General features: G+C 48.7%; 1 protein-coding gene across 3 annotated transcripts in view; it reads right to left on the minus strand.

Annotated features, from left to right (window-relative positions):
- VANGL1 (VANGL planar cell polarity protein 1) overlaps positions 1-10,919 on the minus strand; it is a 45,878-nt gene extending 34,959 nt beyond the window's left edge. For all 3 annotated transcript variants that reach the window (XM_065653969.1, XM_065653959.1, XM_065653951.1), the window contains exons 1-3: positions 10,833-10,919; positions 2,220-2,511; positions 344-470 (exon numbers count right to left, since the gene is read on the minus strand). In XM_065653969.1, the coding sequence (XP_065510041.1) occupies positions 344-470; positions 2,220-2,302 (210 nt within the window). In that variant the 5' untranslated portion in view covers positions 2,303-2,511; positions 10,833-10,919. The remainder of the gene's footprint in view (positions 1-343; positions 471-2,219; positions 2,512-10,832) is intronic.
- Positions 10,920-15,351: the final 4,432 nt, after the last annotated feature.

The raw sequence follows: 15,351 nt of genomic DNA on the forward strand, positions 1-15,351 counted from the left end.
TAAAAGTGCACATACAGGTGAAAGGGTTGACCTGAAAAAATGCACAGTGAGATGATGGAAACAAGATGTTTCTATAGAGCTTGGCAGATGACACTCTGGAGACACTGGCAAATTAGTGCCCCAGGAGCAGTCACATCAGCACTGGCACTGTCAAAAATAATGCTCTCGGAAAAAGACAAAACTGATTGAGGCCTTGGCTTTATGCATGCATAAAGGACACCCAGAAGTCATGATTCTTTACTAACAGCACACGAGCAACATTTTTTCTCCTGCTCACATGTCGGTAAGTCATATGCTCTATTCCAGAAACCACATTCCATGTTTGCGTTCACTCCCTCCTTACCTGGCCCTCCTCCGCCCGAGAGGCGTCGTTCCCAAGCAGCGGCTCTGCAGGAGGTGTCTGGATAGTGACGGACTTCTCAGACCGACTGCCATCTTTGCTTCGCGGTGATTTGTGCCTGTCCCGACTCCTTTTCCAAACAGAGCAAGAAGAGAACAACATCACCAGGCAGTTTCTGGGGCAGGGCCCGGAATCTGCTACACCTCTGCCTGCAGCAGGTGCCCTGAGTATTAGGTTGTAGTCGTGCTTGTCCATGTCTTGATCAGTATTTGTCAATTGGTGACAAAAAAAAGCTTTGGAAGTGCTAGAAAGGGATCTTGCCCAGAGCAGCCTACAACCTGGTGGCTAGCACAGTCTACCCCCTCAGTAATCAGAGAGCAAAGGGGACAGGGGTGCATCTCTGCCACCTCAGCTTCTCTTAAAACAGCTTCTGCCAGTCCTGCACGTGAAAGGGAAGCTTGCATTCTCCAAACTGGCAACTCCATTTGATATTAACTCGTCTACACAGCTCCCCACCTGCAATAAGTGTCTCACAGGGAATTAACACCGCTTTAGGTCCTGCAACAGAGTCTTGTCAACTAGGACTTCAACACTGCATTACAACTGGTGTAGCCTATTTCCACTGGTTAATAATCCCCAGTCAACCTTTTACAATGAGAGCAGGAACATCAAGGGTACCAGGGTAGTGCTGACTTCCAGAGTACCCTTGTTAGAGCTCATGGCTTCTCATCTGAGAACATCTCAAGATGAGTTAAGCCCCACCAACCTGCTCACCAATATTTTCCTCCCTCTTCCTGCCTGCACAGGAAAGCAGCTTTTGCACCAGATACACTCACTGTGCTGGTGGACCAGCTTAAAGCTCAGGAGTATCCAGTGTCCCAGCTCTGCTCTCTCCAGTGCATCTCTCTTGGAATTACCAAAGCCCAAAGGTTTCATGGGATGAGACTTTTTCTTGTTCACAGTAAGAGGCTCTAGGATTTTTTTATGTTGTTTTGAGAACTTTGAAGGCTTTTTTCCCCATTGCGTTTTAAGTTTCAAAGGGGAACCCATGTTAGAGGCTAGGGGTGTTAAAGAAGGGAGAAAAGGCAAGCAAGAGATGTTTTACTCAATAACTGGACTGCAAGCAAAGAGACTTCATTTCCTAGAAGAATTCTTTTTCCAGCCACACAGAATAACTGCTTCTGAAATGCAAAGTTATTTCGAACCAGCTCAGTTCTAAGTTGTGAAGACTTTAAGTAGCACACATTCTGCATGTAAAACTAACGATGATGCAGGAAAAAAAAAAAAAAGGATAACATTTCCAAGTAACCAGAAGTTTTAGAGCAAAATCATTTTTGAGGATGCTGAAATACCACAACAGAGAGGACTTGCTGTTCAAGTACAGAAAAGCCTAAGCCTAACTTCTAATCCAATCAATGCTGATAAAGGACTTGTTGTGGACTCAAGTACCACTCAAATTCTATTAAAAAAAAACCCAACACACCAGCAACAGAGTAGCTAGGAGGGCAGTGGGGAGAGATAGGAAACCTTATTATTATACAATAAAGAAATGGCATCAGAAGAGAAAACAATTGGCAATTATCAGTTTAGAAAGTCTGACACGTCTTCTCCCCAGAGACTCTGCTCATTATTTGCTTATGCTGGCACTTTCTCAATCTTTCTGGCCATACGTGACTCCAGAGTGCATCCAACAGGTTGAATATCATTAAATTAGCAGCATTATTGCTTCCAGTCTCCTCACTGGGTTCCTCACGAAGACTCTATGCATGTATCTCCTCCAGAGCTGTGGCCCCACTGATTCCATCGTGGTTTACAGTTATTTTCTACTAGGCATGTCCTAACTTAGAACAGCAAGTAATTAAAAATAAGCACTTCTTACCCTTGTCTGTGGGCTTTTTTGGAGTGACCTGAGTAGTGGGAGTATCCCGAATACGTTGATTCTGTATCCATTGCAGCAGACATCCGGTCTGCACGGATGGGGCACAGATGTTACTTAGCAGATGAGTTCCTGGTGCTCCCGAGGTGGAGTCCGTGGTAAAAGTGCTTTCCTGGGTACTCGTTGCTTCCCCGTCATCAGTGAGGCCTGGTCCTCAGGGAGCGAGTGAGCTTTATTTACAAGGCATCCGATCACAGGGGAGGGAAGGGAGGGTGCTTGGCTCCTCACGATCGACCTAAGGAAAGAAAAATGGGCATGGAAGTGTACCCTAAGCAAAGCAAAACAGCATTCCTACTGCGGCAATTCCCTCACCCCAGCCACGTGCCACAACTCACGTACTGTGCCCAGTATGCAAGCCCACCCTGGCCAATATCTCTCCAACCTAGAGAAATATACACATTTGTAGAGTTTTAAATAAGCTGATAACATATCTCTGTATTGCAGAGTCTAGCCCTTTCATCTAAAAATCCAGAAGACTGTGTAAGTCATCACCTGGAAAAGACAGTGACTTGGAGAAGGCTCAGCAGCCTAGATAAAGAAACTCACCCCCAGAAAAAGTACCGGGCTCAACTTCCATACCCACATCTCTTCACCTGTGTAGCACAGAGCCCAAATACCCCCAGATTCAGAACAGCAGCATTGTAGCCTATATAGAGGGGCAAGGGGTGGGGGGCGAGGGTGACTTTCCTAGGAGAAAATGCAGGAGAGGATCAGACTACCATGCTGAACCTGCTTTGTTTTCACAACTGCAAGGTGTACGCATTTCACAAGCAGTAGTCACTATACAATCAATGGCACTATCAGCACCTCCCTTTCTTTGTAACCTTTGCCTCCAGAAGCTAATTTGGGCCTTGAAGAATTGAATTTTATTAAAAATTATACCTATATAAACACATGCTAATAACACTGAGGAGAGTAGATTAGATATCACATCTAGCTTATATGGGCCAACACTTCTTACAACGTACTTCCATTTGGAACAGAAGCTCATATCTCATCAGTGAAGAGCAGAAGAAGGTCATGTTTTCTGGAACAACAGCAGGGCGACATCAGAACAATTCCTAAGAGTGACATGTCAAAACCCCTGAACCCCGAGGGGAAGAAGGGTGGATGCCAATCCCCTTTTCCAAACCCACATCCTGCGTTAGGTGGGAAGAAAAGTGGAAAGGAGGGGAGTTTGTCACCCCTTTGGGGAAACGCATACAAATGGCAAAGAGGTGCAGATGGAGGGTTGCAGCGAAGGTACCTTGGCACAGCCCAGAGTTTGACACATAGGAGCAGCCTCACATGCCTCCTGCCAATGCGGGTGGAACGGAGGGCCATAGCCATGCCGTACTTTCGGAGCAGGCAAAAGACTGCTTTAAAATTAAATTAGATCCCTCCGTTATTTTCTGCTCACAGCAGTTTTCAAAGCTGTTAGCAATAAACCACTGCTTTCCGCCTTCTCCCTCCCCAAATGCGGAAGGACAACAACCGAAGTCACACTTTGTACTTGTCCAACTATTCTTTCCAACCATAAGATTCCTCTGTTAACACCTCCAGAAAAGCCCATAAGCAAGCAGAGAGCTCTACCACACGTGAGCCGTGCCAAAGAACAAAGCCTCTTCCCCACGGGGCTCCTTGGCTGGCGGTGCAATCTGCGACGACGTGAAGCAGCGTTCCCGCTGCACTGGAAGCTGCAGGTTATTTGCACAACATTTGGGCTAGCCAGGGCTCTTGGAAAGGAGAAGGCAGGGGGAGACCTTTCGTGTACAAGAATCCCCTGGCTCTAAGGCCATATCGTGCCTTGAGAAAGCTCCTTAAAGGCAGCAGAGAATCTGGGAAGGACAAATGAGGATGGGAACAAAAGGCCTGGTTTGGGGAGGGGAGGAAATAGGAAGTATTTAAGCATATCAAAACATAAAGCCAAGGCACGGCACAGTTTGGAAATTGCATCATTACCGTAGCAGGAATAAAAATCCCCCAGCCTAAGACACATGATGTTAACACTCATCAACTCCTTTGACTTGCACAGAGCCTGCAACTTATGGCTCCAGCAATAGGCTGGGACTCATTAAACCTGGTTTTTACTTCTGTCCTGCTAGGCAACCTTGGAAAAAATCCTTCCTCTGTGTCTGTCCTTTCCCAATAAATGGCAGTGAGGCCACCACCGCCTTGTCTTCAAAAAGCACTATGATACCAACAGAGATGGCTATACAGGACCTTACTAAAACTAGGCATTGCAAACCAGAAACACCCTCAGTTGTACAAAAGGTGATAAGGCTTAGATCGCTGACTGTTTGTGATGTTACTAGAGTCCCTTTAAGAACAACCACTGTCTTCACAAACACATACCACCACATTACAGGAACAGGGAAAGCAAGGATTGCTGTTGGCATACATCAGTAAGAGTTACACATTTTTCTTAGGCTTCTAGGAAAGTATCAACTCCCAGCCTTCTCCTCAAACCACAAACCAGATTTCCTCCCTCCACCTGCCCCCAGCTTTTAGACAGAAGAAGCAGAGCTGAGACAGGGACTGGGAGCAGAGCCCTCCCATGTCCAGGAGCACAGGGTCACACTTCCCTGGAGATGTCAGAGAACGTTTCAGCAGGTAGACAGAGGCTGCTGTGGAAATGCACGGGCTGCCTAGACGGGAACCGTGAGCAAGCAGTGCCCATCTGATGGTGGCAGAACGCGGCAGCGCTGGGCATCAGGCACAGAAAGCAGACTCGTGGGAGGACCAATGCAGGAACATCAGGGCAGGCTGGGTCATGCCAGCTTTCATTTTCTGTGTAAACAAGAGCAACGGTTTTGACGCAGCCCTGTGAAAAGTCGACAAGAAGGGCCTCAAAAAACGTTAAACCTCTTGGATTGTTGTCAAAGGCAATAAGATGAGGTTGAGGACTCTGCACCACCTCATGACCCCAGCTGCAGGACACACTGGTGGCTAAACAGATCTTCCCACCAAGGTGGCTCCTGGGAATAAAATACTTCTTCCCAACTTCAGCTGGAAAAAGCAGAAGCTTTGGTGCCCAACTAAGGCAGATCTTCAGCAAGGTTTCCTAGATTTGGCCAACAAAGGACAGGCTGGGCTGCCAGCCAGACACCACACCCAGTCTGAGCAGGATGAGATGAAGAAACCAAGGAGGGAGGAGCACCATCCAAACACACGCTCCTCATAGCCAAGCCAAGCAGGTTACCTACCTCCTGGTCTATTTTACAGCAGAAAGGGGGTCAGCCTTACCCCAGAAAAGCTTCTGGAACTACTGGGAAAGAGCCAGGGAGGGGACAAAAAAAAAAAAACCAACATGCTAAACTACATTTTCAGGTTGGAGCTCTTACAATAGCACAGACAGAAGTCAACCCTGCATTAGCCACCACCTCAATAGTGCACACCACTAGAGCCTAAGCAAAGCTACTGAAGACAAGCTGTATGTGTGTCCTACATAGCACAACCATATCCAAACTAAGCACAGTCCTTAAACACCTCCACTACTAAACCACTATTAATGATGATTCTTACCGTATCCCTCTGGGCAAGGACAACTGCTGCGTGAAAAAGCAGCCCCATCATTTGGGGCCTCATCCCTCCACAAACAAGTGTGAATGGAGAGCCCAATTTAGCCAATTGAAACGGCTTCACAAAAGATCATTACATCTCACAGGATGCCACTGAAGGCACAGTCTGTTTGCAGAGCTTCTGGCCCTGTCTGAAAGCAAGCTCCTCTGGCCTGAGGGTACAGTTGTATTTCAGCACTGACAAGAAAGCTGGTTTAAGTAGCTTCCACCTCCACACCACGGTTCGCCACTCTCGGTTGTGTCAACACAATTCTCAGCGAGCAAACAGCGCCGCTGAAAAACAAAACAACAAAAAAATCCCTTTTCTACCCCTCGCCACGCTTTTGTCTTGGATCCTTTCCGTGACCTAGTTCACAGCACGGCCCCAAACAACAAAACCAACAGCAGTGCAAGCAAAGGGCTGGAGGGGAGATGGGGACGTCTCCTCCACTCCAACCAGGGCACTGTGTCACTGCACACCCAGCACTTTGCTCCCAGCAGGGCCAGCACTCTCACCGAGCCTTTCCCTTAGCATCCTTCTGTCATCGACAAGCACGTACTAGATGGAAAACAACGCTAAGAATGCTCCAAAGGAAATTTTGGGACCCTATTCTGGCAGTAGAGATGGCTACATCCTGAATGACAGTGGAGAAATGTAGTTATCCGTGAGTACTGCAGAGATCACTGTAATTACAGTTTCCACGCAGCTACACAACTCATTGTAACTCCCTCTTTTCATAGGCTCATAAATCTCCAAAAAGAGTTCTTTTGAATAACTATTTTCCATGCTGGGAGCCCAGTCCCATTTCCAGTGAAGTTTGCTTTGTGATCGTCTTCAAGGGAGCATAGTTTGGCTCCCAGCCCAAGGGAAATTTAAAAGAGCAAGTTACATCTTTAAATCAAAGAAGGCAAACGCAAACAAGAACGCTCTTTTACATCCCATGCTTTCCCAATGGATTTTCCCCTGTTAAAGCAAGGCAAATAACTCCAAAGCTGCTCAGCTCTGAAATCCTTGTCTGTACAGTCTCAATCTTACCCTGTTTAAAGCTCACAATAAATCAGAGGTGATTTGCCAGTCAGTTCGTGAAGTTAGATATATTTGGAAGTGCCATCTGGAGCACGAGCAGCCACAAGTGTCCGCGAGGACGTGGGCACGTTCGGCTCTGTACGGTGTCGGCCTCGCTTGTTAAACAGCACCAGCTGTCTATAGGGTAACAGATGCCCCCGAGCTATCGCGCCGAGAAAGCTTTTTTCCCTTCATTCAGTGAAACGAAGAGCTTCACAAATTAAACACGCAGAACCCCAAGAGCTAAGCTATGGGATAGCGTTAGGGTTCAAGAGTGAAAATCATTAAAAGGTGGCTAAGCAGTGAGGAAGCCTTCCAACTCCGGCATTAACTCAGCTGCATGGTAGGGCTGCAGCGTATTCCTATTATTCACTTCAGAAAAACGACAAGTTGCGTAACTCGCTATGTTCGACTGCATGTATAGTAAGACCTATGAGCAATGCCACAGGAACCTTCTGCTTTTGAATTTCCTGAGCAGGCCCCAATCCAGCCATTTGATCTGTACACACAGAAGTCCGCCCATGCTAATCTACTCACAGAGCCAAGTATTTCAATTTTAACGACCAACAAGCTTCTGGAAACAAGGTTGTTCCAAAAGCTTTCTATTTATTTTTGCATGTCATTAAATAAGGTTAATTTTGGCCTTGAATATATGTGTAAACCAGAACTTTTACTCCACAGCAGTGGCTCTTGATTTGCAAGCCCCTTATCCTAAAAAAAGGTTCAGTACTTAGCAAATTCAAGCCTTTTAGCAATAGGTTTTCTTTCCTTTTGCTTCTCAGAGGCTTCTTGGAAAGATTTCATAGGTCCCTGGGAATTTCCATCCCCTAGGCTGAAAACCATTAGTCCATGACATGCATGTTTCAAAAAGAAGAGTCACTTGGTTAAATGAGGCAATCCACCTGTGTGTTTAATCAGAACGTGCAACATCACAGGTCTGAAAACACAGCAAAGCTGTTTCAATTTACAGCAGAAATGCCCGGCCATGACCACCAGCCAAGCAAGCGGTGTTTCCAAAAGGGAAGCCCCAGCTTCTTGCCTCCCAATTACACAGCTGGAAGTTGGGAAGTTTTACACGTGCGACTAATCAGTGAAGCACCTCCCTGGAGGATCTCCTTTGCCCAGACCAAGAACCTGCACTGTCCAAGTTTTTGAAGCACAACCAGCACTCAAGTCTGTAGTGTAAATTACACCTCAGCTGTCAGACTGGTGAAATCTTGCACTTCCTTGCTCATACACCTCTCCTGTGTTGCTAGACCTTCAAGTGCAGCTCTCAACCCCAGAGACACATAACATGGTAGAAGGTATCGTGGCCTCACCTTTGTGATACTAGAGCACCTTGGACCATGCACAGGACCGCAGTTTTCCATACTGTCATATAAAGCCCTACAGCCTCACTGAAACAAACAGGATTCTTCAGACTCTGCCTATCCAAGGAGGCAGTACTTGTAACTTTATTTTCAAAGTTTACTTTCAGCCATAGCATTTAGATACTGAGATAGCATTAAAGGCTATCAACTGCAGAAGGTTTCTCTACTGAATGTGCACTCCTTTCTTTGTGATAGTGCACGTCTTCCTGCGTTTCCTATTAGAAGTTAAAAAGAAAAAGAAGTCTAGAGACCCTGATCAAACTCCCAGTACACAACACAGTGGGACTCCACAGTATGGAGTCTCCCTCTGTCTCGCTCAACCCTGTACAAAGGCAACGCCATTCTGACCTTGCAAGGAGGAAGGGAAAGGGTGTTAACCCCTGAGGAAACAACCACTGTGTTTTTAATTTGACCTATTTCAGATAATCCTGAAGTAAAGGCTAATGACAAATTAAAAGAAGGCATAAGAGTTTTCACGAGGGTTCATTTTCTCCCTCTGCCAACTTCCTCAGTGACGGTACCAGATACAGAGGAGCGTGACACTGTTTCACACCAGCAGAACTGGACATCACAGTTCTCCTCTCTGGTCCTTACACAGCACAACGTGCCCTACAGCAGCAAAGCCACATTTCTGATACCACTCTTCGCTTAGTTGTCAGAGATGGGGTTGAAAGGAAGGCCAGCTACCACAACACCACCACATGCAGTTTTTCTAGGACAACTACAGTCCTCTTGGTAGCATTTTGCTAGTACAGTATTCCAGCCTCCCAGTAACAGTAAGCCCTCCCTAGGTACACAAATCCACAAGATAAGGGCCACCAAGAACCTTGCCACTGCTCACCCAAGGCCAGCAGCAGCTACAGGGAGCTGCTGGCCCATGACCATGGGCAGTCAGATGCTTGCCTGGGTGGTTTCAACACAGGCTGGAATCCTTTCAAAATTTCAGCTCGTATGAGGCACTCTTAAGGGATGCTTTCTGTAAGACCTTATTCATCATTTATTTTTCAAAATTAACAAGTTAAATGATCACAGAGCCAACACTGGTCCCATAGCTGCAGCCAGCGACCTAGCCAAACCCCAGAGGAGGAGAAGAGCCAAGTACGGTCAAAATGAAGTTCTTCAAAGACTGTAAAGCATTGCTGAAGCTCTCTTTTCCATAACTCTTCTCCTCAAAGTCAGGATGCCCTGGTGACAGGCTCACAGGCAACGTTATCACAGAATACACTCCGTATCATCCTAATTTGCTCTTCCAGCCAGTGCAACTTAATTTCTTAACTCTTTCTCGCTGCAAAGCTCTTGTGGTCAAGTCCATATTGACAAACCCAGGGCCAAAAAACCCCACTGCTTCAAACTGCCATAGAATTGCTAAGCAAGCCTCCCCAGAACAAAAGCCTGCCATCAAGACATTCACGCTTCCATAGACCCTGCAATCAAAGAGTTCAGCCCTTGGCATAAGAGAGCTCGTTTATAACCATTCACGCTTCCACAGACCCTGCAATCAAAGAGTTCAGCCCTTGGCATAAGAGAGCTCGTTTATAACCTTGACAGTCTTCTAAATAAGAAAACAATGCTGCTGTTCCACAGTGGCTCTCCAAAGCGCGCTGTTACTGGAACCGAACAGCTACAGCAATAGCTTTGCCCTCTATTGGGCACATTCTGAAGCGTTCAGGTACGTGTCCCAGGACAGCACTGCCAAGGCGCAGAAGGAGACTTCCATCTCCACCCCTGCTGTTGGAGCAGATTTATCTCTGGCCATGGGAGCTTCCCCAGTCCATAACTTGCTGAACGGACACAACCCTTCAGTCCTGCGAGCCCGTCACTACGGGCGTCGCTTGGGCAACCAAACAGGGTTCTAAGCGGAGCAGCGCGGCTGTGCCCTCCCTCCTCCCGGCAGTGACCCCCGCGCCGCCCAGCAGGACGAACCAAGGCATAAAGCAGCTTTTTTATACAACCCGGGCACGCGAGGCACCAGCACAGCCTTCGCCACAGCGTGAATTCGCTTGCGCTGGTGTGTTAGCAGGGCACGGCTTCTTTCCTTCAAAGGCAAGGCTTGCCAGGGAAACTGCTGCCCACCCTGAGGGGCTACACCGACGGCCCTCGCCGGCCTTTGAGGGCTGTAGCCGGGGAAGCTCAGGTCTCTCCCGCCCGCGGCACCGGAGCCGCGACCCGCCGCCCCAGCAGCCTCACCGCGGGCAGGGCAGCGCCGCGGCTGCCCGGCTGAAGGGAGGCCCGGCGGCCGCCCCCGCCCGCCTTCCTTTCTCCCTCCGCCCAGCCACGGGAACCGGCACCCAGCCGCCCCGGAAAGCACCGGGACACAGCGGGGTCCCCTCACAGCCGGCACCACGGGAGCCCGGCCGGGTTCTGAGCGCCGGCCCGGCCCGGGACGGACCCCTGCCGCCAGGCGTCGAGGAGGCTGCCCCAGCGCTGCTCCCGCCGCCCCGGCCCGGGCACCCCGGGGCAGAGACGGCAGCGGGGTCCCGGCGGCGGGAGGGCGCGGTAGAGGGCAGGGGCAGCGCCGCCGCCCCGCACATACAGACAGACAGACGGACGGACAGACGGACGGACGGACGGACGGACTCACCTCCCGCCCGCGGCCGCCCCATGCCGCTCCCGGCACCGACCCGCCGCCGTGCCGTCCTCCCCCGGCGGCGGCGGCCGTCGCTGCTGCCGCCGCTTTCCGCTTCCTGTGCCCGGCGCCGCCCCGCACCGCTCCCCCGTCCCTCCCCCGCCGGCAGCCGCACCGCCCCGGCCCCGCCGGAGCCACCTCCCCTCCGGGCGGGGCTTCCCTTCCCGAGAGGCGGCCGCCCCGGCCCCCACCGGCACCTCGGCCCCGTTGCCTGCCTCTGCCCACCGCCCGCCCTGGCACCTCCCAGCCGGCCCCCGCTGGAGCCGTACGTGGTGGGGACCCGCGGCTGGGCCCGCCACTCACCCCTGGGAGGCCCGATTTCACCCTTCGAACCTCTCCTCGCAGCTCTGTGTCCTCTGCACCTCAGCTCGTACAACGTGGTCCCTCATATCTGCTGCCCCTCTTTCCGAGACCTGCGCATCGCCCCGCTCCTGGGCACCCACCTCCTGAGCCCCACAGCCCCTCCAAGGCTGAGCCCTTCCTACACCTCTCCTCCGCCCAGCCTTGCCCCTCGCTTGTCCTTACGCCATCACCCTCTCCCTCAGCCAGGGAAACAGTCCCTTGGAGCTCTCCCGTCCAGGAGGACCACGCTCTTGGGTTTCGCTCCAAGGCCATGTGTATCGCTAGGCACTGTAACGATGAGCCTTCGGGACAGCTTGGTCATTTCCTCCACCTGTGGCCTGCGGCTGCAGCGGACTTTGCCCCTGGTCACAAGAGGTCTGCAATGAGGAAGGAGCTCCCGCCCCTCAGGGAGAAAGGCCTGGTTTGCCCGCAGCCTCTAAGGGGCTGCCCAAAGCCCGCCTTGGGCACCGAATTCCTTACACCGCTTGCTCTGGGCAGCTGGAGAGAGAACATGCGGAGTTCTGCGTGCCATGCAACCACCTTTTCTGTATTCAGACATTGCTCCTTTTTCGTTTCACCTCTGGGTTGTCTTACCCTTTAAAAGTAGTTTTCCGGCTGTACAATGAAACTGCAGCTGGGAATGCATGAAGAAAATCTAGACCTCCTAGATTCCAGTCCTGCACTTTGAACTACTCAAGAATAATCCAGTCTACAAAGGGAACAAATGCAGAAGATACTCAACTTATTCCTGTCAGGTAGTTTCTCTGTTGCATTATTGTGGGTGCTGTAGACAACATCTTTTATTTCTCCCTTCACTCCCTTTTTCTGAAATCATGCTATGGTTTTATTTGTGGCACTTGCCCCGTACTCAACACCTGTACAACATGGAATTACTTTACAGTGGAACAGTCAACCAGGAATTAGAAGAAAAGTTTTCATATCACTCTGATTTGGTAGTTACATTCCCTCCTGTTTCACATGGCATACATGCTTACCCAAGCCTGCGACTGACTGGCAAAAGCTGATACCCAGTGATAGGCTCCATCCTGTATTATGCGACTACATGTGTCTAAACTTGCCCAAGGCCCGAGTACTCTGCTGCATTCCAGGCGATGGCTCTGCCCTGGAAAAGTGTCTGACACCCTGCTGAAAGCTCTCAGCCTCGCTGGCTGCTGATGGCTCCCCACCGCTAGACTATCATCACAGGGTTTGCTTCCTCCTGGCTCAGAGGTAGGGGAAACGTCACAAAAGACAACGGGCTAGAGTTTATGCAGGCCGTGCATCGGGCACGGGGGAGAGACTTGGTGCAAGGAGGAAGGTTTGACCTGCGCTCAGGGGGAAAAGGGAAAAAGGGGAGATGCTGCCCCGGCCTGAAAGGCTACGGAAACTCAGGGGGAAATTTCAACAAGGAAAACGGGACTTTTTCAAAGGTCTTTAACTGGACTGCTTTGAAAGCGATCAAGAAAACTCCACTGCTAAATCTGTATTTCTTTTCCTTTCTAAATACTAAATTTATTTTCTTTTCTGAATACTGGTTTCATGGTCTAGAGCAGCAGGACTTGTTACAGATGCCCACAGAAAGGAGATTGCTAAGAGATCTTACCTGGGGATGTACATGAACCTCAGAGAGGACCAGCACCTATGCCTTGTCCAGACCTAGCTGGTGTAGATACCCATTAGACCCTGCGGTGCGGCCTCCTGGCACTCAGCTAGGTCAAGCTGTCACACAGAATGTTGACAAAGGAGGCATACACTGAAGAGGGGCTCAGGGGCAGATGCTGAGGTGACATTACATGCTTATCTCTCATCATTTGTTTAAACCACTGACACATAAGGAAATCTTTGGGCTGAGTCGAGCTACTTGTGTGGTAGGGTCATAGTTCAAAAATTTGTAAAGTGCTATGCTCCTGTACGCTATTGAGTAGGTGAGATTAGAGCTTTTTTTAGATTACCCAGAACAGATCTCATAGATTCACGGAACAGTTTAAGTTGGAAAGGACTTCTGGTGATCTTCTAGTCCAGTCTCCCCACTCAGAACAGGATCAACTAGAGCAGGTTGGTCAGGGCTGTGACTAATTGGGTTTTGAGCATCTCCAAGGATGGAGAGGGCACAACTTCCCTCTTCAGCCTGTTCCAGTGCTTGAACATCCTCACACTTGTTTTTTGCTGTTGTTGATTTTTTTTGGTTTGGTGGGGGTTTTTTGTTTGTTTTCATTTTTAAATGGCATTTCCTGTATTTCAGTTTGCACCTGTTCCCTCTTTTCCTTTCACTAGGTACCAGTGGGAAGAGTCTGCTCTCTCTCTTCTAGGATCATCTATTGTAAAGCAGTGAGACTTTTCATGCAATTTGACATGTAGGTTACGCTCTTAAGTCATATCTTTGCTTAAAGATTTCTTTCTTTTTCCTTTTTTTTTTTTCCTCCAGGACTATTAGATTCTCTTAGATTTAAATCCATCTAGTTATCCTTGTATTTTTCTACTGATCATTTTTGTAGGCCAGATTCTGCCTTGTTTGGAGGCACATACATAAAATATTTTTCGTTAAGACACTGAGGCTGAATTTGCTGTAGATTTTCTCCATCACCTTGGAAACCAATCTTCCTCTTTCCTTCCCCAAAATCCAGACTCCACCTTCCCTAACCCACAGTGACATATCCAGATAATTTTTGTCTGTGACATAATTCAGTGACAGAATCACATATCTATAGGGGTCCATGAAACCTGATGAGTTTCTCCATTTTTTTCCTGTTTCCTGAGCAGAATGAAAAGATCATTTTTAAGTTACAGACCACAGAGATTCCTCATGAAAGACAGAATTTGTCTGCACGATGCTTTGGGAATTAGAGGCAGTGTCTTGTCAAGTAAGGAACATAAGCATAAGCTGAGCCAACACAAGTACAAATGTCATTCTGAATTACTGCTCATTCTTATATGGCATCAGCTGGAGCCTCCAGCATGGGCCAGAGAGGGAAGTTTTTCACTGAGACTGGATGCCCCTTTCTAGGTCCCCTCTGATGAAAATGCATGTATAACCCATCTGAACTGTGCATGATCTTGCTCTGTGCTGCTGACCTCAATCCAGGAGCAAGCATCTGAAGTTTCAGTAAACGTGCAATGACAGATATGCACAAGGAGCCACATTTCATCCCTTATGCTGCAGAAAATCTTGTTTAGAGGAAGAGAAAGGCCAGAGGGACACGACTACAAAAGAACACCTTCCTTCCCTTTTGGGGTGGTTGCTATTTAGAAAGGGAAAATGCGTAGTACTGCACAGCTGAAGAAACAGCATGACACATTTATTTTGCATAGCAATTTGCATAAAATCTACTGAGCCCTTTATGGAATTAATTATCCAAAATACATGATTTCTGCCCAAATAAAGAGAAATTGAGGTGGGCAGCAAACACTAGAAAAACTTCTCTTGGCTGAGATTCTGCAAAACCCAGTTAAAGATTCAGTTGAAAGCTTACTTCCATTTCAAAGCACATAGAGAGGTAGGACTTTTATTTGGGTTCAGCAGATTTAAAGAAAGAATACTGTTTTAAAAAAAATATCAAAATCCCCACACTCCAGTAGCATTTCCTAAGTAAATTTAAAGGGGAAAAAATAAGGTAGATTTCATCTCTACGGGCCAAGATGACTAGAGGGGGAAAAGAAAACATCTTTTGTCTGACCTGCCCCCAAGTTAGAGGGCTAGAATTGACTGCATACCATGACCTTTCCCCTTGTGTGTGGCAGGGACCTCTCAGCCCCCCATAGACCTTATCTTAGAGGGTAAAGGACATTAACAGGCAGGTAGTCATGCCCTCCTCTCCTTTATAACTCTAGTCAGAGTTACAGCAGGGTGGTGGGCACAGGACAGAGGCACAGCACCGCCTTCTCGCAGAAACAAAGGAAAGCATGAGGCCTCAAATATAGGAATAACCGGTCATAGTGGTGGCAGATGCAGAACTTCAACCTATTCTGGGGGACTCAGCCACAAGACAAATCCTGTCCATGTGTAACTGCATGGTGACCAGAGAACTCACAGGTGGGCTGGGATTTGGCCATAGGTGTGTGTGAGGCTGAGGCACAAGACTGCACACTCTGTAACACTCAGGAATGGAACCTTCTAAAGAAGGGCAATAAATGT

This window comes from Caloenas nicobarica, chromosome 1, assembly GCF_036013445.1.
Source record: "Caloenas nicobarica isolate bCalNic1 chromosome 1, bCalNic1.hap1, whole genome shotgun sequence".
Taxonomy (NCBI): domain Eukaryota; kingdom Metazoa; phylum Chordata; class Aves; order Columbiformes; family Columbidae; genus Caloenas; species Caloenas nicobarica.